General features: G+C 36.3%; 1 protein-coding gene across 2 annotated transcripts in view; it reads right to left on the reverse strand.

The window, feature by feature from the left end:
• NUP153 (nucleoporin 153) overlaps positions 1-24,070 on the reverse strand; it is an 80,410-nt gene that overhangs the window by 49,081 nt on the left and 7,259 nt on the right. The window contains exons 2-3 of one of the 2 annotated variants that reach the window (XM_043975005.1): positions 16,363-16,432; positions 5,046-5,271 (exon numbers count right to left, since the gene is read on the reverse strand). Coding sequence is in view for 1 of the 2 variants with exons in the window: in XM_043975004.1 (XP_043830939.1) it covers positions 5,046-5,271 (226 nt within the window). In the remaining variant the exon portion in view is untranslated. The remainder of the gene's footprint in view (positions 1-5,045; positions 5,272-16,362; positions 16,433-24,070) is intronic. The other variant, XM_043975004.1, reaches the window with a different exon arrangement.

Consider the following 24,070-nt stretch of genomic DNA (forward strand, 5'->3'; position numbering starts at 1 on the left):
TAATGAACACTTGAAATAAGTCAAATTCCACCTCTGCCTTATCAGTCAACTATGAATAAGATGTCTTTCTTTACATTCATTCAACCAATATTAAGCATTAATGAGATATAATTCAGTTCAACATATATCTGTTTAGTACCTGTTAAATGACAGGCACTGTGGTATTCTAGGCTTTAGGAAAAGAAAGACAAAAATGAAATGGTACCAGCCCTCAAGAAAATTACATTTTACTAGGTGGGGCTGAAGGGAGAGGACATGGAACACGACATGATAGGTACACAGATAACAATGAAAACTATATATAAAGTAATAGAGGACACTGACTACTTGGAGGTTAGGAGTAGGGACAAATCCTTCAGAATAGCTAGGAAAAAGAGGCCTCAAGGTGAACAAAAACATTCTTAGAATGAGGGACATCTTGTGCAAAGGTACAGAGGAAATAACAGCAGTAGTTCAGTTGGTTAATATGAAGAATGCATACAAAATATTATAAAAACCATATCTGAAAAGATGGGCTGGAGTAAGACTGCAAAGGAATTTAAATGCCACACAGATGTGTCTGTGTTTGATTGTAAAAGAAATAGAAAGCTATTAAAGCTTTATGAATAGAGAGAAATGGTCAGATGTGTGCATTAGAAATATCACTGACAAACGTGTGGAGGACGTAGAGTGAAGAGACTTAAGACAGAGAGATTACTTATGGTAATTTAGTTAAGAGGTAATAAAAAGACTACACTAGGATGGTGGCCATATGAGCAGACAGAAAGGGATAGAGGAAAGCTCTGTTGTGGAAAATCTAACAATAACTGACAACTGACTGGATATGGAAGAGGGAAGAGTTGAGGACGACTCTAAGATTAAAAGCCCAAATGAATGAAGGACAGTGGTACTTCAACAGAAATAAGTAATTGGTGAGAAGGGTGAACCTCAGGAAGAAGATGAACTCAGTTTTAGTTGGACATATTGAGATTGAGACATTTATAGGTATGTGTGTGTACGCACTGGGGGGCTGAAAGTGACCTAAGAGGCCAACTAGCCTAACCCTCACATTTTATATTTAGGATCACTAACAGTCAAAGAGATTAAGTGACTTGCCTGTATTCATACAGCTATTAAGAATTAAAGCTAGGTGGTGAAGTGGATAGAGCACTGGCCCTGGATTCGGGAGGACCTGAGTTCAAATCCGGCCTCAGACCCTTGACACTTGCTAGCTGTGTGACCCTGGGCAAGTCACTTAGCCCCAATTGCCTCACCAAAAAAAAAAAAAAAAAAAAAAGAATTAAAGTCAGAATTTGAATTCAGGTCTTCAGAGCTCTAAATCTAGCATCATATTCCCAATACCAAACTGCCTCTCTAAGCCAAGCTACCTCTTACTTTTGAATAATTCTTTTTAACCCTGAGGGTCTATCAATGATCATAAAATTGGTAATATAAACTGAAGAAAATATTTTGAGACTCTGTTTCTACCGATTCTCTCTTAAACTCCAGTTCTTTGAGTATGTATACATGTTTCTGACAATCATCCCATTAGAAATAACTGAACCCATGGGAACTAAGGATTCCACTGAGAAAGAGTACAAAGAATACAGAGCCCTGGGAGATATCCAATCCATTCAACCCATGGATGATGACCCAATAAAGGAGACTAGGTAAGTACTCAGAAAAGGTAGGACAAGAACTAGAAAATAGCAGTGTCACAGAAAATCAGATAAAAATACCTAGGAGAAATAGTTGATCAACAATCTAATATGTTAGGAATAAATGCTAGGTCAAGAAAAATGAGGCCCAGAAAAGAGTCAAATGATTTAGCAAATTAAGAGATTGTCCAACTGGCAATGTCAGATTTCAAACTGGTAAGAACTGAAGTGGAGGTGAGAAACTGGATGCAACAAGTTTAGAGGGCATTTTCTAAGTGTTTAGCTGTGATGGGGAAAAATATACAGAACAGAAACTTAAATAAGAAGGGACAGCATGAGTGATTTGAAAGAAGAGAACAAGGTACAAAGGCCTGTGCTTAGTGGTGAAGAAGATACAAAAATAGACAAAGCCTCTGCTCAAAGAATTTATAATCACAGGGGAGGTAGGACATACTTGAGTACCTATAAAATAAAAAGATAAACAGGGGATGTATAGGAAGGATTAAAGCAAAGTGGTTAAAAAGAAAAAAGGCAAACTGATGTGAGGTGATCAAGAGAAATCACTTGTTGCTATCAGAGGGAAGGCTAATCAGAGGGATGCCATGATGAAGTGATATAGCAGGTATATGAAACAATGAAAGCAAAGGCATAGAAACAAAGTACAGCTTGTGTTTGGGGGTCAGTAAATAGCTTAATTTGTCCGGAGGACAGAGTATAGTGTATATTGGAGAGTAGCATGAAATAAGACAGGAAAAACAGGTATGAGTCAGATTACAGGAGAGCTCTGAATGAAAGTTTGGTCAACTTTTTTCCCCCTTTGGTACTGAAGAGGTAGTAAAAGTTTGGAGACAATGAAATGACACTACCAGAGCTAAATATAACAAAGATGCACAATTTCGGGCTAGCAGGGACCCTGGAGATCATCTATTCAAGTTTTTAAAATTCAAAATATATTAAATGATAAAATGCATATATTTGCTTTGACAAGCAACTTAATATTCTGCCACTATGTGAAAGACATAAACTTTGTGAAAGAATTCATACAGTAAGAGACAGAATACAATGTCACATTTATATAACACATTAGTTTAGAAAAAACATTCTTAAATCCTGTGAAAAGTATTTATCAGTCCAATTTTATAGATAAAGTATTTAACTGAGCCTTTAAAGGATTAAGTTACTTGTCCACTATCAGAGAATTTGTAAGTGTAAGGAGCAGGACTTAAATCCAAAGTCCTGGCTTCAAGTCCAGCATTCTAGCCACTATCTCTCAACACTACCAGGTACACAAGTAAGTATAATACAGGGAAGAATGAACCGAGGCAACATGCTATAAGAAATGTTAAGAAGGAAGAGCTCACTTTTGACTAAGAAGAATCAGGAACAGCTACGTGGAGGTACAGGGACCTGAACTGAATCCTGAAAGAAGTTAAGAGATAGCATGGGGCCTTTAACAAATGCACAGAGGTAGAATAGAAAAGGACAAATATGGGGCAGCTAGGTGGCGCAGTGGATAGAACACCGACCCTGGAATCAAGAGGATCTCAGTTCAAATCCAACCTCAGACATTTGACACTTACTAGCTGTGTGACCCTGGGCAAGTCACTTAACCCCAATTGCCTCACCAAAAAGAGAGAGAGAGAGAGAGAGAGAGAAATGAGAAGAGACAGAATAAGTTTGGTCAGAATATAAATGTTCAAAACTTCATCTGAATGAGCTTCCACCCAATATTTCCAACTGCTAGATATCTCTACCTAGATATTCCCCTCATATCACTAGAGGTTAAAGACATAAAAAGCTGAATTTGTAAAGCTCTCACTGCTAACTTCTTTATTTTTATTGCCATCAACATCATTCTCCCAGTAACCTCAGAGCCATATCTGACTCTTCCTTCTTCTTTCTTAGCCCATACATCCAGTCATTTCCCAAATGCTAAAGATTCTACCTCTACAACATTCCTTAAGCTGACCATTCCTTTCCAGTCCCATTTCTTGACTATAATGGCATAATAATTAAAAAGTACTGGATATGGGGTCTGAAGGTGAAGAGGGAATCAGGGGAGTTAGATGAGCCAGAAAGACTCTTACTTCAGAAATGATAACTTTTAACAAATGTGTGGAGGTTATGCTGGAGAGGAAGAGAGACTGGAGACAGGGGCACCAATTAAGAGACCTTTACAATTGTGTAGGAGAGGGACAGTGAAGCCTGAACTAGGATGGTAGCAATGAGTTAAAAGAAAGGGGAATATGTCAGATATTGTGAAGCTAGAAGTGACTTGGCAACTGACTATTTAAGGAGAGTGAGAGAGTAAGTCAAGGATGATTCCAAGGTTTCAAACTGAGGTAATATTCTCAATAGAAATAAGAGAAGTTTAAAAAGGAGGGTGAATTTTGGGAAAAAGATAAAAAGCTCTGTTTTGGACATGGTGAGTTTGGATGTCAACAGTCATCCAAGAAGGAAATGTCCAAAAAGCAGCTCATGATGTAGGACTGGAACTCTGCAATATACTTTGATGGGATATATAAATCTAGGATTTATATGAATAGAGATAATAATTAAACCTATGGGAGCTTCTGTTTTTATACTATGTGATCCCTCTGATTATTATAGTTGTTTCTAGTTAAGCTCAGGTATACAAAGTTAGACTGTAAACTTTTTTACCTTATACCTTGGGATAGCAAGGTAACTGTTCTATTTTAGCAGGTTTTCACTCATGGCATAAAAGTCCCAGCAAGTACAGTACATAATATCTATTCTGCTATTTCCAGTAAGGATAAAAATATACTAAAAAAACTATAAAATGAATTAATGTTACTTAATAAAAGGTTAGATTTAGCATTTCTTCTCTTACAAGGAAATTAGTTCTATTCACTCTGGCCTTTTTCAAACTTTTATAGGAATCCACACCATTGAACACCCAAAATGAACAGATAATAACGCTAATTATTGTAGCCAGTTGATTTTGCATTTATATAGTTAGAGCTTTCAAGCTAAGATTCCAAAAAGAAAATGTATTTTATTAGTGCTCTAATTGTAAATCAAAAGATGACCCAATCCGACCTCAGACACTTGACACTTACTATCTGTCTGACCTTGGGCAAATCACTTAACCCCAATTGCCTCACCAAAAAAAAAAAAAAAGAAAGAAAGAAAAGAAAAGAAAAAAGGATGACCCCCCCCAAAATACCATTCCCCAAGAAAGAAATGAAATTTCCCATGAAATAACCCAAATAAAAAAGAACCTATGAAAGTCATTGTACCCGTATATCTATTATGTATAATTCTTTTTTTCATAGGTACCATTCCTTTAATAATTAGTTAGGTTTTTAACAATAATTAGGCTAAATAAAGAATTTAAAAATCAAAACAAATGGAATGTTAGCACTGATAACCCATGCCTTCACTTACCTTCTGCATGACTGACTGTTGGGTCAGGAGTAATTCTCCCATCATTAATAATTGGGTTTTCCTCCTCTGTATATAAAAGATGATCATTTTGTGTATTCTCTTGCCAATGTCTTGATTCCCTGTTGTCATCTGAACATACATAAGCAGTTTCGTTTCTGTTGAAATACTTCTGTAGCCATGCTGGGACAATGTTCTTAACAGATTCTGTAACTCTACTAAGGATCCCCTGTTGGAGGTAAAAAACAAAAAACAAGCAAGCAAAAAACTGCTGTTTACCAATGCCAAAAGCTATTAAAAATATATTTCAACTTAATTTTCAAAAAAAATAGCAACACCAAATAGATCTTAAAGACAGATATACAATAAGAAGCTACTGAGGAATAATCGAATTCCTTAATATGATCACTACTGTGTAATTACTATGTAATTTTAAAAATTTCAGCTTTTACAAGTATTTTAAAAATCAACCTATATTGTTTCATAAAATCAATAATTTCTGGGTCTTAGCTATATATGTTTTATAAACAATAATAGCCATCAATAAAAATGTACTAAACTTCTACTATGTACCACAGATTGTGCTAGGCATTAATTCAGATTGCCAGGCAAAATTCAGATTCTCAAAACCATTGTGTGAAATAGGACAGAGCATATTATTTCTAGTTTACAGGTTCAATTCCACAAACAATTATTAAGCAGCTATTATATGCAAAGTGCAAAACTACTACTGGAGATGCTAAGAAAAAAAAATTAAAGCATCCTAGACCCCAAGAAGCTCACATGCTACTGGGAGCATCCAACATATACTTAAGTAAATACAATGGCTCGGAAAGAGCCTTATGTCTGAGCTGTGTTTTGAAGAAAGCTAGGGATTCAACAAAGCAGGTGAAGACAGTGTATTTCATGCATGAAACTGATACTAAGAAGGCATGAAGGCAGGAGTTAGAACATTGGTCATGAATTAGGGACAGCTAATAAGCCAATTTAAATAGAACAGAGCAAGGGAAGGATCTTTAATACTGAAATGACTAGAAAGGTACATGGGAACTATAGACTGTAATTGTTCAGTTATGTCTGACTCTTTGTGACCCTATTTGGAGTTTGGTTTGCTGTTTCCTTCTCCAGCTCATTTTACAGATGAGGAAACTGCAGCAAATAGGGTTAAATGATTTGCCAGGGTCACAAAGCTAGTAAATGTCTGAGGCCAGATTTGAACTTGGGAGGATGAATCTTCCTGACTCCAGACTCAGCACACTGTCCACCATGCCACCTTGCTGCCCACAGACTGTAAAGGGGTTTTAAAAGCCAGGCTAAGCAGTTTGTATTTTATCCTAGAAGCAAAGGGGGCTAATGAAGATGTATGAGATTGTGTATGCATGCTCATGTATGAGAGAGAAGGGAGTAGAGTAGATAAAGGGAAAAGTGAGAGACAAAAGTTATATTTGTGCTTTAGGAATATCAATTTGGCAATTATATAGAGAATAAATTGGAAAGAGGTGAATAGATGATGATGCCTAAAACAGGTAAGGTAAAAATAATATGAGTAAAGGAAAGGGGACAGATGCAAAAGAAATCGTTGAGATGAGACTAACGACAAACCAACTTATCGAATCTCAAAGTGGAGAAGGTGAAAGAATAGAGTCAAGGCTGAAACCAGCATGACTCAAAGAATGATGGTGCCTTCAAAAGAATTGGGGAAGTTTGAAGGCAGGATAAGTTTGGAAGAAAATATAATTAGTTCCATTCTGAATGTGTTGAAATATAAGAATGTAATTCAACAGAGAGACCTTGGCTAGATATTTTGTTTAGGGGCTGTCTACATGCAGCTAAGTCTCACAGACAGCCCATATCACATAGCTAGTAAGTAGCAGAGTAAGGATTCAAGTCTTTTGACTCAAATGCTGTGTGCTTTCCAAAGCACTGAAGTACATTTTCTTTTAACGGAACCATGATAAAGATAAAACATGTTCTATTATAAAGCCATCCTCCTTCACATATAGTACACATACAAGAAAACCATTAACATTTTCCTCTAATCCCCTTAGCTTCTAATTAAAAATGACTAAACAGAAACAGTCAAACTTAGGAAAATATTTGTCATAGTATGTTAGTGCATACACAGTCATACTATGTTATTATTATTAGCCTTTGACAGAAGATAATTCCGAAGAAATAAGTATGCTTTTTTCTCACAAACCACATGTCAATTATTAAGAGGTGGTAAAAATGGTATAAAAATGAATTACAGTGGGGCAGCTAGTTGGCGCAGTGGATAAAGCATTGGCCCTGGATTCAGGAGGACCTGAGTTCAAATTTGACCTCAGACACTTGACACTTACTAGCTGTGTGACCCTGGGCAAGTCACTTAACCCTAATTGCCTCACCAAAAAAACCAAAACAAAACAAAAATGAATTACAGTGTACTAGGTGGAGATTCATAATTTCATAAACAATTCTCTCTTTTTTTGTATTATTGTGTATATAGAAATGCTCTTTTGAGGAGCGGGGTTTAAGTTCAGAATTTTAAAAAAAATTATTTTTAAAGAAGAACTAGAAGTTAAATTCTGAGAATAGAGAGAAATTTAAAATACTGTGGAAAAGGCAAGACTTAAAAAACAAATTAAAGGTCAAATACAAGGAATTATTTTCTGATGGCAAGAATTGTTAACAAGTGCTACTTAGAAAAAGTAGACCATATGAAAGAGCTAGGAAATAATTTTGTTAAAATGGTATATCTGCCTGCAAAGAAAAAGAAAGAAAAGTAGAGAACAGGAGCTGAATATAACCAATAATAAATTCCCAAAGGGAAAAAGGAGATGCTGATGCTTCCTTTATTCCAAAGGAAAATTAGCGGGAAGTAAATTTTGGGAAAGGAGAGGTATCAGCAATTTTAAGTAGAAATTTCTGTGATAAAGTGAGGTTTATCATGATTTCAGGATTATACCCAGATTAACAGAACAGGAAATAGGATACTTAAATAATTCTAAGAAAAAGAAATTAAACAAATCAACTTCCAAAGAAAAACAAATCCAGGACTAAGTGAATTCTACCAAACATTTTAAGAACTAGTTCCAATACTACATAAGAAGCATGAAAAAATAGGAAATATAACGCTGAGAAACACAACTACATCTTGATAAATGGTAAAATGTATGTGTGTGTGTGTGTGTGTGTGTGTGTGTGTATTTAAAATCTCTATGGTATTACAAATAATTAATCTTATTTTGTAACCAAATCATACACAAGCCATAAATCCTTACCAAGTAAAAATAAAAAGGGCTTATCCCCAAAAGGCCTTAATATGAGTTATGACACTTATGCGGCTAGCTACAATGCATTTCAGCATGGTCTTCAGTGCAATATGAGCTTATCTTGTCCTTATACTACGAATTTTGGTACTACTAGTACCTATACAAGAAAATATGTGGGCAGCTAGGTGGCATAGTGATAGAATGCTGGGCCTGGAGTCAGAAAGACTTATTCAAAGCTGGCCTCAGACACTTACTAGATGGGTGACCCTGGGCAAGTCACTTAACCCTGTTTGCTTCAGTTTCCTCATCTGTAAAATGATCTAGGGAAGAAAATGGCAAACCACTCTAGTATCTTTGCAAAGAAAACCTGAAACAGTGTCACTAAAGAGTTGGACATGATTGAAATGACTGAAACAGAAAATGTTCCCTTCTCATTTTTTATCAAGGACACCATTAAAATATGTCATTCCACCCAATTTTGAGAAAGTAGATGAAATCAATAGTGTTGTCCTCTCAATCACCTTTTTTGGTTAGTAATACTGCTATTTTTTCCTAATTCTATTTTTCCCTTTCCCATGGGAAATCATGTAAAACTACCCTATGCTTTTAAGAGATTATAGTACTTCAGGACATACTTTGTCTAGTCTAGACACAATCTCTCTGAATTAGCTTATTTTCCAAGCTTGTTATGAGGATAAAATAAGAAAATAATTGTAAAATGATTTCCAAATCTTAAAGCACTATTATTATCATCTTTTGAAGTGCCATTTCTACCCTTTTTTGGTATGCATGTATATGTGTAATTTGAATAAAAGGCACAGAGATGTTAAGGTAATAAATGTTCCTCTGGAGCTTATAAAAAGTAAGTGTTTTACAATACAATGTTCCAAAACAATTCCAAAGGACCCATGATGAAAATTGCTATCTACTTCCAGAGAGAGAACTCATGAATTCTGGGTGCAGATTGAAGCATACTTTTTTTTTACTTCCTTTATTTCTCTTGCCATCCTGCTCTTGCAACATGGCTAATATAGAAATATAATTTGCCTGACTTCACATGTATCATTGATATATTACTTGCCTTCTCAATGGGTGTGGGGGGTGGGGTGGGGCTAGAAGTGAGGAAGAGAATTTGAAACTCAAAAATTTTTAAAAAGAATGTTAAAAAGCTTTTTAAAGCATTCCAGAAATAATTATAACTCGTTCATTTTATTTCTAGACATTTGTTGTTAATCTTGATAAGTTTCATTCATAAATATTGTGCCAATATTGCTTATTTATACTGTGGCAAGCCTGTAAAAATTTGTTTGCTTCCACCGTTTCATAAGGCACTACTTTTCGCAACCTTCCTTTCTGGTATTTAACACATGAATTTGTATCCCAAACTAGTGTGATCCCTGAGCTGCGGGTTCCCTCTATCTGATAAGGAGTTCAAGTGCTTGTTAGCTAGGATGACTTCTGAACTGCCTTGATCTCTCAGTTGTGGCAACTTTAAAATGAGTTCAATTCTCACAGGAGATTATAATCAAGGTATCTTTGCCTTTTTCTCCATTTTCCACTACCTATTCCTTTGTATAGTTCAGGATGAAACTATATTGTTCAGTTCCTCACCTTGCTTATCTTCTAATTTAATAACAGAGAAAAGGTTTGGCACAGCCAAAGACAGACTACAACCACTTTAAGATGAATGAGGGAGTAAGGTAGGGATCCCTCTTATGGAAGAAAAAAAGGTACTATCCCCATTTTCCAGGGAGAGGAAAGAGGTAGAAATTAAACTGGGAGAAAAAAATGCACTTATGTAAGATCGGAAAATTAAGGAGTATCCTCTGTCCAAAAGTGATGAAGGCTGCCAAACACCAGCTGTAACTCAGAATGTACTTATGTAAGAAAAATCAGAGAATCATATAAATAAATCATATAAACACAGATTTTTAGCATTGGAAAGGTCCTCAGTGGCCATCTCGTCTAACTCATACTTGAAAAAGAATCCCTTCTACAAACACAGTTTAGAAGTGGTGATCTGGCCTTTGCTTAGAGACACTGGATGAGGAAGAATCTAATACTCAGCTGGTTACACTTTACTCTAGGCCTAAATCCATCCCTTTGGAAACTTCCACCTGCTGCTAGTTCTGCCTTCTCAGATCAAACAGAAACAAATTTAATCCTTCCTCCACAAAACAGCCATTCAAATACTGACAGCTAGCCTGTTCTTCCCCCAGTTCCTGTTCTTGAAGCTAAGCAACTGCAGTTCCTTTGACCAATTTTCATATGCCATAAACTTAGTCATTCACCATCCTGAATGACCTACATTTTAGATTATTCCTTCTAAAATAAAATGCCCAGGATCTAACAAAATTTTCCAGATTTAGTGTGATCAGGGCAGAATACAGAAGGACTACTGCCTTATTTTTGGAATCTAATTCTCTTAATGTAACACAAGAAAGCATTAATTTGGGGCTAGCTTAATAATAACTAGCACTTACAAAGCTTATCGAGGTTTACAAAGCACTTTACAAATATCATATCATTTGTTCCCCACAACAACTGAAAGGTAGGTGCTATTATTAACTATTATTAGCACCTAGCTCCCAGGGTTGTTAGGAGGAACAAGTGAGAATTGGTAAAAAGTGCTTAGAACAATGTCTGGCACAGAATAGGCACTATTTAAATGCTTAAAACTAGATCTAGGGGCAGCCGGGTGGCACAGTGGATGGAGCACTGGCCCTGGAGTCAGGAGTACCTGAGTTCGGATCCGGCCTCAGACACTTAACACTTGCTAGCTGTGTGACCCTGGGCAGGTCACTTGACCCAAATTGCCTCACTAAAAAAAACAAAAACTAGATCTAGAACATTCCCTTTATCTCGCAGTTTAATAACCCTTCAAAAAAGAATTATTAAGTTGAATCTGGTATATTGGTGGGGTGGCTAGGTGGCACAGTGCATAGAGCACCAGCCCTGGATTTAGGAGGACCTGAGTTCAAATCTGGCCTCAGACACTTGACACTTACTAGCTGTGTGATCCTAGGCAAGTCACTTAACCCCAACTGCCTCAACCCCCCCCCCCCAAATCTGGTATATTGTTATCTTATTTGACCTCCTGCACTTGGCCTCTTAATTCAAAATGAACCCAAAGATAAGATATCCAGTCTGAAGAATATGAACACAGACCCAGGCCCAAGAACTATAAAAAATAATTTAAGAAAGCTAAGATTTAAATATGTCTCTAACTCCCTGAGCACTATGTATGAATTTTGGAAGTGGGGAAACAATAAGAACATTATAGCCAACAGAAAGTAGTAAAAGACCTTTCTATATATATGTAAAAGCTCCACCCTGGGCTACTGCTTTCTTCATGAACCTCATCCCAACTTCTTCCTTTTTCTGCTCTTCTGTTAAGAATTAGAACCCAGTTCTTCCCTCTAGTTAAAAATTAGATCCAAATAGCTTTGAAAAGTACATGTTGGGGCAGCTAGGTGGTGCAGTGGATAGAGCACCGGCCCTGGAGTCAGGAGTACCTGAGTTCAAATCTGGGCTCAGACACTTGACACTAGCTGTGTGACCCTGGGCAAGTCACTTAACCCCAATTGCCTCACTAGAAAAGAAAAGAAAAGAAAAGAAAAGAAAAGAAAAGAAGAGAAGAGAAGAGAAGAGAAGAGAAGAGAAGAGAAGAGAAGAGAAGAGAAGAGAAGAGAAGAGAAGAGAAGAGAAAAGAAAAGAAAAAGAAAAGTACATGTTAAATTTTAAAAAGAAAAACAAGCTGTATATAACAAATTCAGTTTTGTATACAGTCCTTTTTCGAATAAAAAATAAACTTCTTTCAAAAAATTACTTTCCAATGCTGATTTCCGTACTTTATGAAGAAACTATCATTATATTTCCAGTCCCTAGGGGGCAGCTAGGTGGCTCAGTGGATAAAGCACTGGTCCTGGATTCAGGAGGACCTGAGTTCAAATCCCAAGTCAGATACTTGACACTTACTGTGTGTGACCATGGGCAAGACACTTAACCCTCACTGCCCCACCAAAAAAAAAAGAAAAAAAGAAAGAAAAAAAAGAGAAGAGATTTTCAGTCCCAAAGCACTACTACAGGGGCAGCTAGATAGTCCAGTGGTTAAAGCACCGGCCCTGGATTCAGGAGTACCTGAGTTCAAATCCAGCCTCAGACACTTGACACTTACTAGCTGTGTGACCGTGGGCAAGTCACTTACCCCAATTGCCTCACTAAAAAAAAACAAAAAAAACCAAAAAAACCCCCCACACACACATCAAAGCACTACTATATCATTAATCAACAAATATCTAGTAAACACCCCAGTGTCTGACAAAAGATAGTCTTTATCCTCAAAGAGCTTACATTCTATTGCCCTTGTGCCAGCAATGTGATGTTCACTGAACCATCTATTTCCTATTCTCTCTAGGTGGAGGGTACCCAGAAAACAATAGTATTTTTGTTTATTTCCTGTAATCTTCACCCAAATACTTCATCCTTCTTTGGCTCCTGGATTTTCTCAGATGGGTAAACCTTCTTAACAGTGTTACTCCGCCATCCTATCCTTTTACCCATTCTGTTTACTCTGAATAAGTTACAGCATTCCAGAACTATTTTTCTAATTGTTTATTTCATCCCACTAAAGTTCAGTCATATACATGAGTTCAAATTTGCCTCCCTGCTTTAAGATATCTAGTTTATCTTGCTTGTTAGTCATACTTTGTGCATTTCTACTGAAATTTGAAGGTAGGGATATTAATGGCTGGCTTCTTTTTTAGATGTTTTCTATGAGCTCCTGGATGTGTCAACTACTATTCCTCTTTCTACATTGTAGCTACTTTTTTGTTATCTAGCTTGGTAGACATACACAGACAGCTTTCTTCCTTTTTCAGTTTACATGCTTTCTGATTTGATCTGCAAGACATTCTGAAATGAGTGGAGTTGAAGATGACTGTGTTGTAAAAACAAAAACATTAAAAAAAAAACCTTTTTAAATGGTTTGAAAGACATGAAAACACCTATTTACCAGTCCCTGTTAGGTGCACTACATTCTTGCCTTAGGAAACCTGTCATTCATATGGCTTAAAATAGCTATCATGCAGAAATTCAATTCTTATTCTCAGACATTATCTTCTAAATTAATTGGCTGTTCATTTCCTAAATGTGCTTTTTATGTCCAAATTCAGTGCCTTCAATTAACAGTTCTGAAGAAAACACTAGCCATTCCTCCATGGTCTCCAAAGTTTTGTTTTGTTTTAAAATTCATAATCGGGGCAGCTAGGTGGCACAGTTGATAGAGCACCGGCCCTGGAGTCAGGAGTACCTGAGTTCAAATCTGGCCTCAGATACTTAACACTTACTAGCTGTATGACCCTGGGCAAGTCACTTAACCCCAATTGCCTCACTAAAAATAAATAAATAAATAAATTTTTTAAAAGGGAAGAGGTCAGATTTTAAAAAATAAAAAAATAGGGGGGGCAGCTAGGTGGCTCAGTGGATAAAGCACCGGCCCTGGATTCAGGAGGACCTGAGTTCAAATTCAGCTTCAGACACTTGACACTAGCTGTGTGACCCTGGGCAAGTCACTTAACCCCATTGCCCTGCAAAAAAAAAAAAATAAATAAAAATTAATAATCTTTAGCAGGGCTTTCTAATGTTCATTCTGACCAAAGTATATGTGCCCATATGATTCATTAAAAATGGGTAGTTTGTCACCCATTTCTGGCACTCAGAGCCCTTCCTAATCCGGCCTCCTCTTACCTTTTCAGTCTTCTTACATCTTCTTAAATTTCCCCAGGCCCTACCCCTACCCCACTCTGTGATCCAGTGACACTTAAAGATCACACTCCATGTACCAAGCCCAGGTAGGCATTTGTACTGGCTGTCCTCCATATCTGGAATACTCTTCCCCCTTCTCTTCACCCCCAGCTTCAAGTCCTAGCTAAAATCTTATCACCTTTAGGAAGCCTTATGTTGTGTCCTCCACTAGACTGTGAGCCCTCAAGAGCAGGTACTGTTTTGCCTTTATTTGTATTGACAGTGTTTAGTTCAGTGTCTAACACAGAGTAAGTCAATAAATGTTCACTACCTGACAAGTCTTGAAAGGCATATTTCATTTCTTGGGTACAAGAGACTTATCCCACTGTTGTTAACAAATATGTACCTCAGTAGCTTTAACCAGTCAATCAGAGACTTCCATAAACTTTTCTTTATTTTTCCTCCGCTCTTTACTGGAGGATTACCAAACAGCACTCATGAATCTCCTTTGTCCTTAGAAGACAAACTGATGCTCCCTTAAGTATCCAATTCACTCTTCAGAAGTCTCAAATTTGTTTTTTTTTAGCTCCCAAGTGTTCAGTGTTTACTGAATGTCTGCATGACATCCTTCTACCCTTCAACCTTGTGAATTACAGACCTATCACACCTCGGGTTTCAGATTCCTTTTTCCTAGGTTTCCACAATCTTTGTTTATTTTAAATAAAACATTTCATTGTTCCTGATAATAAACAATGTGTGAAGATGGTACAACTGGATCCCCTTCACTTTTTCTTACAGGAAAGAAATCTGCCTATGCTGAGCATAAAAAGCAGTCTTAACTAAGAAAAAAAGACAAGCACTGCAAGCTTAAAGCAAGTCACTGCACACTCCGATATTCATACTTAATGGGGGATAACAATTCTCAGTCTTCATATTTCCTTCTAATAGCACTGCCACCCAGAACTGCTAGCAAAATACTTCTGGGTGATTACAACTCTGGAGTTGTTATTTTCCTCACATTAGTACCCCACTAACACTCAGACTATCACTACCTAGCACATTGACAACCACACCCCATAAATTCCCTCTTCTCTCCCTACTACTTTGGATTAAGTCACAAAATCATAGAATTTGGGAGTTGGAAGGGATCTCAAACCCTTGTCCAAAACAAATATGAAAGAAATTCCCACTAAAACATACCTAACAAGTGATCATCTAACCTTCCTCCAAGGGGGAAGAACCTACTCCTACTTCTCAAGGGAACTCATTCCACAGAAAAGTATAACTGCTAGAAAGTTGTTTTTTTAAAAAACTGACCGAGTCTCTTTGCAACTTCCATTCATTGCTTCTGGTTCTGTACGTGGAGTCTAAACAAGGAAGCCTAATCCCTACTCCATATGACAGCCCTCCAAATACTTGAACAGAGATATTTTGTTCCCTCTGAGTCTTTTCTTTCTCAGGCTATACACAACCAGCTCTTCCCCAGTTTATCAAAGCCCTGCTTAAACTGTGGTGTCCAAAACAAAACACAATTTTCCAGAGGTGGTCTGACAAAGGCAGAAAGAGACATCTCTCTTCATGAAGTTTAGTATAGTATTAGCTTTTTTTGGCTTCTACATCATGCTTCCAATTCCCAGTAAAATACTCCAACTCTTTCAGAACTGCTGTCTATCCTTTACTTGTGAAATTCATTACAATCATTTCTATTGTATTTCATTTTATTACATGAAGTGCAATGCTCTAGTACAGAGATTCTTAATCTTTTTCATGTCATGGATCTCTGGCAGTCTCTTGGAACCTATGGACTCCTCAAAATGTTTTTAAGTGCATAAAATAAAATAGAGGATTATAAATAAAAACAATTACACTGAAATACAGTTATCAAAAATACTACCAAAAAAAAAGTTCACAGACCTGGGTTAAGAACGCCTAATCTATCTTATTAAATAGAATTTTTTGGCTGTTGACTCTATGACCCAGTATATCAACTATTTCTTGAAGCTTTATGTTATCTGTAAATGTGATCACATCTATGCTTTTATCCAAAGTCACAGACAACAAAAATGTTGAACAGTACAGGGACAGGTACAAATTCATGGGCTACTACTGCACTAGTGAACCTCCTGCCACAATGACAATAAATCTAACAACTTTGATTTGAGTTTGGCTTGTGAAGCTGAATCCCCCACCCAATCCTCCTTTCTTCTGAGTTGCATTAGCTTTAAATCTTCCCCAATTTCTTATTAACAAATTCAATATCTGGTGTTCTTCACTATTCCAAAGCTTTCCAAATCATTTTTTTAATTCATTCTCTTTCTTACTGAGCTCAAGTCTTTCTCCTGTCCCTTCTTCCACACAACCTTCTTCTGAAGTCAGGCGTAGAGTTGGCACCTGAAGTCAAAGTAAAAGGAGGAAAGAAGAAAACAAAGCCTAGGCATTCTGTGAGAATTATTTACCACCTTGCCCCACCCCCACCAACTGTCAGAGAATAATTTTTCCAACTTCTTTCCCTTCTGAGGGAACCAAAAAACAAAACAAAACAAAACAAAACAAAACTCTGAAAAATAAGGGAAAGAAATCCCACCCTGGGAGGATACTTAGCTCAGGAAAGTAAGGAAAGATAAAAATAAAAGGTTTAAGGTTCCACATCCCACTTTAGGTTATTACAGCAAGTGATGAAGCAAAAACCTAAAGTGAGAACATTATTTTAGAATTTAAATACTCTTGGGAAATTCTGAGTGGCCAAGAACACACCAGAATCAATAGAAGACTCAAATCTGTTAGATCAATCACCTGTCATGACAATATACTTTTATTATATGTATCTATATTACATTCAACTCACATTGGTTTCCCTTAGATAAATATTTTTGTGACATTATTTCTATGGAAAATAAGACATGGATTTCTGAAATAAGCATTTAGGAATGTAGGAAGTAGAATGTCTGACTAAATTATTGTTATTTCACCTTAGCACTACTTCATTTTCTGTTGTCCTAATGGTTACAACACTGTCTCCCACTCATCCCTCAACACCGCCCCCCCCAAAATGCAAAGCTGTTCAATACAAGCAACATCAACTTAACCAATTTTTTCTGTCAGATAAATTACTTAACCCTAAAGAGAGCAGGAAGGGATAGCTAAAGAAACAACTCAAGCAAAAAAGGAATGCACTAAGAAAACAAAAATAAAAGAATTAATCTTTGTCATCTTCAGTAAGTTTCACCATAGGGGTAATGATATTTGCCATACAGTGAATACTGGGTCCCAAAAAGGACTATAAGGTATAAAGCTGAAAAATAAGACTCTCATACTTTCAACAGATGTGTAAAATTTCAGACATTATAAGCAATGAAAGTCAGAGGATCAAGAAAAGTAATGAAAAGCTTGCCATGGCTTTAGCCTTAAAAATTAAAAAGCAATGCTGGGGATAAACTAGAAGCCTTCTCAATAAGATCAGGGATGACACAAGGATACCCATCATCACCACTATTATTCAATACTGTACTAGAAATGTTAGCTTTAGCAATAACAGAAGAAATTACAAAAATTAGAATAAGTAATGAAGAAACAAACATTATCACTCTTTAAAGATGGTAGAGAATGCTAGAGAATCAAATAAAAACCTTCTTGAAATAATTAACTTTAGCAAAGTTGCAGGATATAAAATAAACCCACATAAACTTTTACCATTTCTATATATAACCAACAAAGCCCAACAGCAAGGGACAGAAAGAGAAATTCCACTTAAAATAAACGTAGACAATACAAAATACTTGGGAGTCTACCTGCCATGACAAATCCAGGAACTCCATAAACACAATTACAAAATACTTTTCACACAAATAAAGTCAGAACTAAACAACTGGAAAAAACATCAATTACTCATGAGTAGGCTGAGCCAACAAACTACCAAAAAAATTTTATAGAGCTAGAAAAAAATAACAACAAAATTCATCTGGAAGAATATAAGGTCAAGAATATTAAGGGGATTAATGAGAAAAAAAACCCTGTACTATAAAGCAATAATCATCAAAAACAATCTGGTACTAAGAAACAGAGTGGTGGATGAATGGAAGAGATTAGGTACACAATACCCATTAGCAAATGACCATAGTAGTCTAGTGTTTGATAAACCCCCAAACCTAAAAAGAACTCACTATTTTACCAAAATTGCTGGGAAAACTGGAAAACAATATGACAGAAACTAGATACAGACCAACATCTTACATTGTACAACAAGATAAAGTCAAAATGGGTACATGATTTAAATATAAAGAGGGATAACATAAACAAATTAGGAGAGCAAGTAATAGTTTACAAGTCAGATCTATGTAGAAGGGAAGAATTTATGAGCAAAGAAGAGACAGAGAGCATTACAAAATGTAAAACGGATAATTTTGATCATATTTTCACAAAAAACCCCAATACAACCAAGATTAGAAGGAAAGGAGAAAGCTGGGAAACAATTTTTACAGCAAGTGGCCCTGATAAAGATCTCATTACTCAAAAATATAGAGAACTGAGTCAAATTTATAAGAGCCACTCCCCAATTGTTGGTGGAATTGTGGACTGATATAACCATTCTGGAAAGCAATTTGGAACTATGCCCCCAAAGCTACAAAACTGAGTAAATATTTTGATCCAGTAACCACTACTAGGTCCACATCCCAAAGAGATTGGGGGAGGTGAGGGAGGGACAGAGACAGATAGACAGATATAGAGGGATTTATTTGTACAAAAATATTTATAGCAGTCTTTTGTAGTGGCTAAGAAATACAAAATAAAAGGATGCTCATCAATTTGGAATAGCTGCATATGGTTGTTGTAGTAGTAGTAGTAGTAGTAGTAGTAGTAGTAGTAGTAGTAGTAGTAGTAGTAGTAGTAGTAGTAGTAGTAGTAGTAGTAGTAGTAGTCTCAGACAACCACGGATCAGAGCCTTGAAGAGCCACAGGCCACAGTGTGGCTGTGCAGTCCGATATGGGAGCCACAGCTCCTGAGTGACTTATAACCAGTAACTGCTGCATCCCCTGTTGTATCTACCCCATGAGGAGTAGCTGGAGTGTCCTCTCCAGGGCGCTGGCCTGGGCATATGATTGTAATGGCATACTATTGTGCTATAAGAAATGAGGAGCAGGTTGATTTCAGAAAAACCTGGAAAAACTTACACAAAGTGATACAAAATGAAGTGAGCAGAACCAAGAGAACATCATACATGATAACAATGATGTTGTACGATGATCAGCAGTGAATAGTGCAGTGGATAAAGCACCAACCCTAGATTCAGAAGGACCTGAGTTGAAATCCAGCCTCAAACACTTGACACTAGCTGTGTGACTCTGTGCAAGTCACTTAACCCTCACTGCTCTGTAAAAACAAAAACACAGTGAATGACTTAGCTATTCTCAGCAATACAACAATATAAGACAATTCCAAAGGACTCATGATAAATGCTTTACACATCCAGAGAAAGAACTTTTAGAGTCTTATTACAGACTGAAGCATAGTTTTTAACTTTATTTTTTATCATTTGGGGGGGGGGCCTTAGGGTTTGTTTCGTCTATATCTCCTTTCACAATATGACTAATATGGAAATGTTTTGTATAAATGGTTTGCACATGTATATAACCTATATCAAATTGCTTGCTGTTTCAGAGAGGGAGGAGAAAAGGGAAAAGAATTTGGAACTCAAAATTTTTTTTAAATGGACATTAAAAATTGTATATGTAATTGGGAAAAAAATAAAATACTATTTAAAATATGCAATAGTTATAAAAGCAAAGTCTACACTAGGTAATGGATACTATGATCCTAATTAGGGATTATGATTTTTAAAAATTCAGTTGGAAATATACACCAACAAATGTTTATTACTGAATACTCACTAACTTTAGTCTGTAGGGGGGGTTCAAGTGGGCTGGGGATCACAAGTGAACTTCATAAAACTCTGCCCAAGTGATCTCAAAGTTCAAGACTTTAAGCCCAGGTTACTAATACTATATAGTAGAGTGGCTACACAGTATTGAATCTGAAATCAGGAAAACCTTGGTTCAAATATGGCTCCTGAAAATTTTCAACTATGTGGCTACAGATAAGTCTCTTAACACGAGCCTCAATTTCCTCATTTATAAAAGGAGAATAATATCCAGTGTACTTGCCTCCCAAGACTTTTGTTCAAAGGAGATTATATGTAACGTACTTTTACAAACTTAAATGCCAGTTATTATTAGTTAAAAATTAAATAGACTTCCAATGCATGACCTAAATTAAAATAACATAACATGTTATTAGTATCTTTGTATCCAAAATGCCTGATGTGTGTGTATGTGGGGGGAGGGGGGAGAGAAGAAATGCTTATGGATTGACTGTTGATTAACATATGGTTCACATGTATATAGTGCTTTTAGATTTACAAATGCTTTCCTTATAAAAATCTAGTGACATATTAATATACATGCAAGGCATGCCCATTGTTCCACAACTAGGAAATGTCTAAACTTGAAACTCAAACTCCGATATTCTCATTCCAAATTCAATGTTTTGTGGTGAGCAAAACTATATGTGGTTGCCTTTTTCTGTCCCAAGTGTAGGGAATTTTAGCTGGGGTCTATCATATATTTGTTACTTAGAAATAAGGGGCTACTGCACCAGTTTGGGGGCATTAAGCATCTATTAAAGCATATTAAGTATTTGTAAAGAGAGTGCACATGGCTCTGAAAGACAGGAAAGCCTAGCTAGGAAATAGAAGGGAGAGAAGAGAGAAAGTGGGGAACCCTAATGAGCTGCGGCTGTTCTGAATCAAAGAGAGCTAGTGTCTGTGCAAGCTCACTGAGGGCAGGAGCAGAGCCCATCCACACACGTAGTTCAAAGCTAATTGGCTAGCATCACTGAAATCTACTGGTTCACTGGATTTGATGGCAGTCCAGTGAATAGACCCTGCAGAGGTCAGAGTTCAGAGAACACACCCCCTGGCGGGAACAAGGCTTTCAGGTAGGAGTGGTCTTTAAGTGAGGTAACTTCCGGACTCTGAGCTGACCTTAAGAAATGTCAGGCCTGGCTGGGGTGGGGGGCCCTCTGGGGAGTCCCCAAACCCCATTATTTTCTCACAGTTTTCTGCTCCACATCAGTCTGAAACCATTTCATTCAACGAATAAGTATTAAGTACCTACTAAAAAGAAGTCACAGAACTCGGTGCCAGGGATACACATATGAACGAAACACAAATAGTGCCGTCAAGGACTTTAAAATCTAGTAAGAGAGGGAGCAGCTAGGTGGTACAGTGGATAAAGCACTGGCCTTGGATTCAGGAGGACCTGAGTTCAAATCCAGCCTCAGACACTTGACACTTACTAGGTGTGTGACCCTGGGCAAGTCACTTAACCCTCATTGCCTCAGGAAAAAAAAATCTAGTAAGAGAGATAAGCTAGAGATACAAATAACAACATAAATTATAAAATAAAAACAACTGCATAAGAACTGACAAAGACTAAGAGAGTAAGTATGAAGGAAAGTCCTGAAAGTACCTTGAGGAATTAGAAATGGTCATCAGTGGACAAATCTATCCCTTAAATAGAAATACATGAATACATTTGCTTAACAAGATTTACTAGGTAACTCTAACACGAAGCACAATAGCACTGAAACTTTTTCATTTTTAAAATTATCTTTGTTGCTTCACTATACAAAACATTTTAACAACTTTATTTAAATTCTAGTTATTTACAAAGCACATCTATGTTGTCAAAAGGGGTTTCAAATGTTTAAGGACTTCTTGGAGATTCTCAAGGAAAACTACATTTTGGGTAAAATTTAAGTAATACCTTAACTTTTAAAATATTCACCAGCATAAATTTTAGGAATGGAATAATTTTTCCATTAAATTAACAGTATTTAGCTCTTGTTCTTGATATTACTTAATAAAAATGAACTAGTAACTATTTTTAAAAATAGTCATTTGGGGCAGTTAGGTGGCGCAGTGGATAAAGCACCGGCCCTGGATTCAGGAGTACCTGAGTTCAAATCCGGCCTCAGACACTTAACACTAGCTGTGTGACCCTGGGCAAGTCACTTAACCCCGATTGCCTTACCAAAAAAAAAAAGTCATTTAACTTTCATATATAATGCCAGAATTTCATATTTAAATAAACTAAGGTGATATATTTTAAATACAGAAAGACATTTTCAGACAATTAATGTGGGAATGTTTTGTTGGACTATGTAGATATGTATTTAGGGATTTGTTTGGGGGTATTTTTGTTTTAAATTGTTTGACTGGGAGGTAGAGAGGCAGTAGAAAGGACAAATTAATGAAAAAATCCTTATAACTTGAAAAATAAAAAAGCAATTAAAAAAAAGAATTATAAAGTAACTAAGGACAATTTTAAAAGAGTGAACCAGAAACTCCCTAATTAACTATGTTCTACTTCTGTTCCTACTTTCCTTTACCTATAAATCCAAGACTAAAATCAACTTTAAATATAGTAAGAAATGAGAAATAAGTTTCCTTTTAATTGTTTCCCAATTTACAACCTTGGTGTAACTTGATACTATTCTCAGTTTCCCCAATATTTAAATACAAAGCTTACTCTGTCCATCATCAGTTCTCTCCACTTGACTTTCTCCTACTTAAAACCTTTTTCTTTGATTTCATCTACACTAAATGGCATCATTGTTTGGGGGGGGACAAAATCTCTTTTTTCAAATAATTTCATTTATTCAGCCAATCTGTCATATCAAATACTAGCTTCATCTTATGGTTTTGGGGCAGTATGCCCTGGACTTCAATGCTGCTCTAATTTCTTTCTACTCATTTTACAGCCTTTGTTCTCCAGGCCTGTAGACCCTACCTGCTCCCTTTATTTCTTAGTCCTTTCTAAGCCTTCTCTTCTCACTATCTTCTAAACTTCAAATAAATCTCCCCTACTCTTCACCCAGATTACATTTTTGAAGGTCTCCTTATGCCAAGAATTTTTAATCACATCCTTTTCTTTCCCTACAGCCTTGTCTTTTCTCACATCTATCACAAAGATAGAAAATTACAAAAAAGACTAAGAAACTAGAATTTGAGCATCTTCTCAAATATCTACATTTATATAATGACCTAATTTAGTACTCAAATGGTAAGCCCTTAAAGTATATAAGACTTTAAAAATAAGTTCTAAAACAAAAATTAAATAATCAGAATTCCCCACTTCACTCTAACCTGTGAAGCATTTCTAATTTTAAAATATATACATATACATGTACATATATATATAAACACACACATTTTCAAAACAGTCATGTTCATTTTCAGAATGCTATTTTTAAAAAATTATTTTTATGCTGAAAAGTAACTACTAATGCTCAAGTGTTTTAGGGTTTCACCCAGATGTTGGATGTATACATAAAATATACTTAAACAATCTATAATTTCATCAATGTGGGTCCTTCACCGCAACCTTCCCATAAGGAGATAGGTAACCTTCAAGAGTTGATGTGTCGACCCCCTCCCCTCAAGTCTTAAGGTAAGGTCTCCCAAAATTAGGTAGGTTAGTATTCTGACAACAGACACTTGATTAGAGCCTGGTCTCTCTAGCTTGGGTGAAGCAGCAGAGTTGGTTATGGAGGATGTATGATATATTTATAAACTCCAAACCTAGAATAGTATTTGCCAAATGAGAGAGTTACTCTGGAATCCTCTACTTTAAAACTCCAACACACTGCTTTTAAGAGAAACAAAAACAAAACAACATAACTAACTTGAAGGATTATCTAGAAAATAATTCAAAAATCTCATCTGCTTAGTACAGCATCTTTTTAAAAATAGGAAGCCAAATTTGGCCAGAAGTAGTTCAATTTTATGTTAACCTCTTCTAAGTTATTCCTCAGTAACCACTGAAAGCAATTCAGCAATCAATTATTGAACACCTATTCATAAGGCACAGTGGTAGGTGCAGGAAATACAGACAAATCAATTCCTACCCAAGGAACTACTAATATCTAAGAACAAGAAAACCAGAGACGACAAATTTAAGATAACATCTCCCC

The sequence above is a fragment of the Dromiciops gliroides genome, chromosome 1 (genome assembly GCF_019393635.1).
Source record: "Dromiciops gliroides isolate mDroGli1 chromosome 1, mDroGli1.pri, whole genome shotgun sequence".
NCBI classification, from domain to species: Eukaryota; Metazoa; Chordata; class Mammalia; order Microbiotheria; family Microbiotheriidae; genus Dromiciops; species Dromiciops gliroides.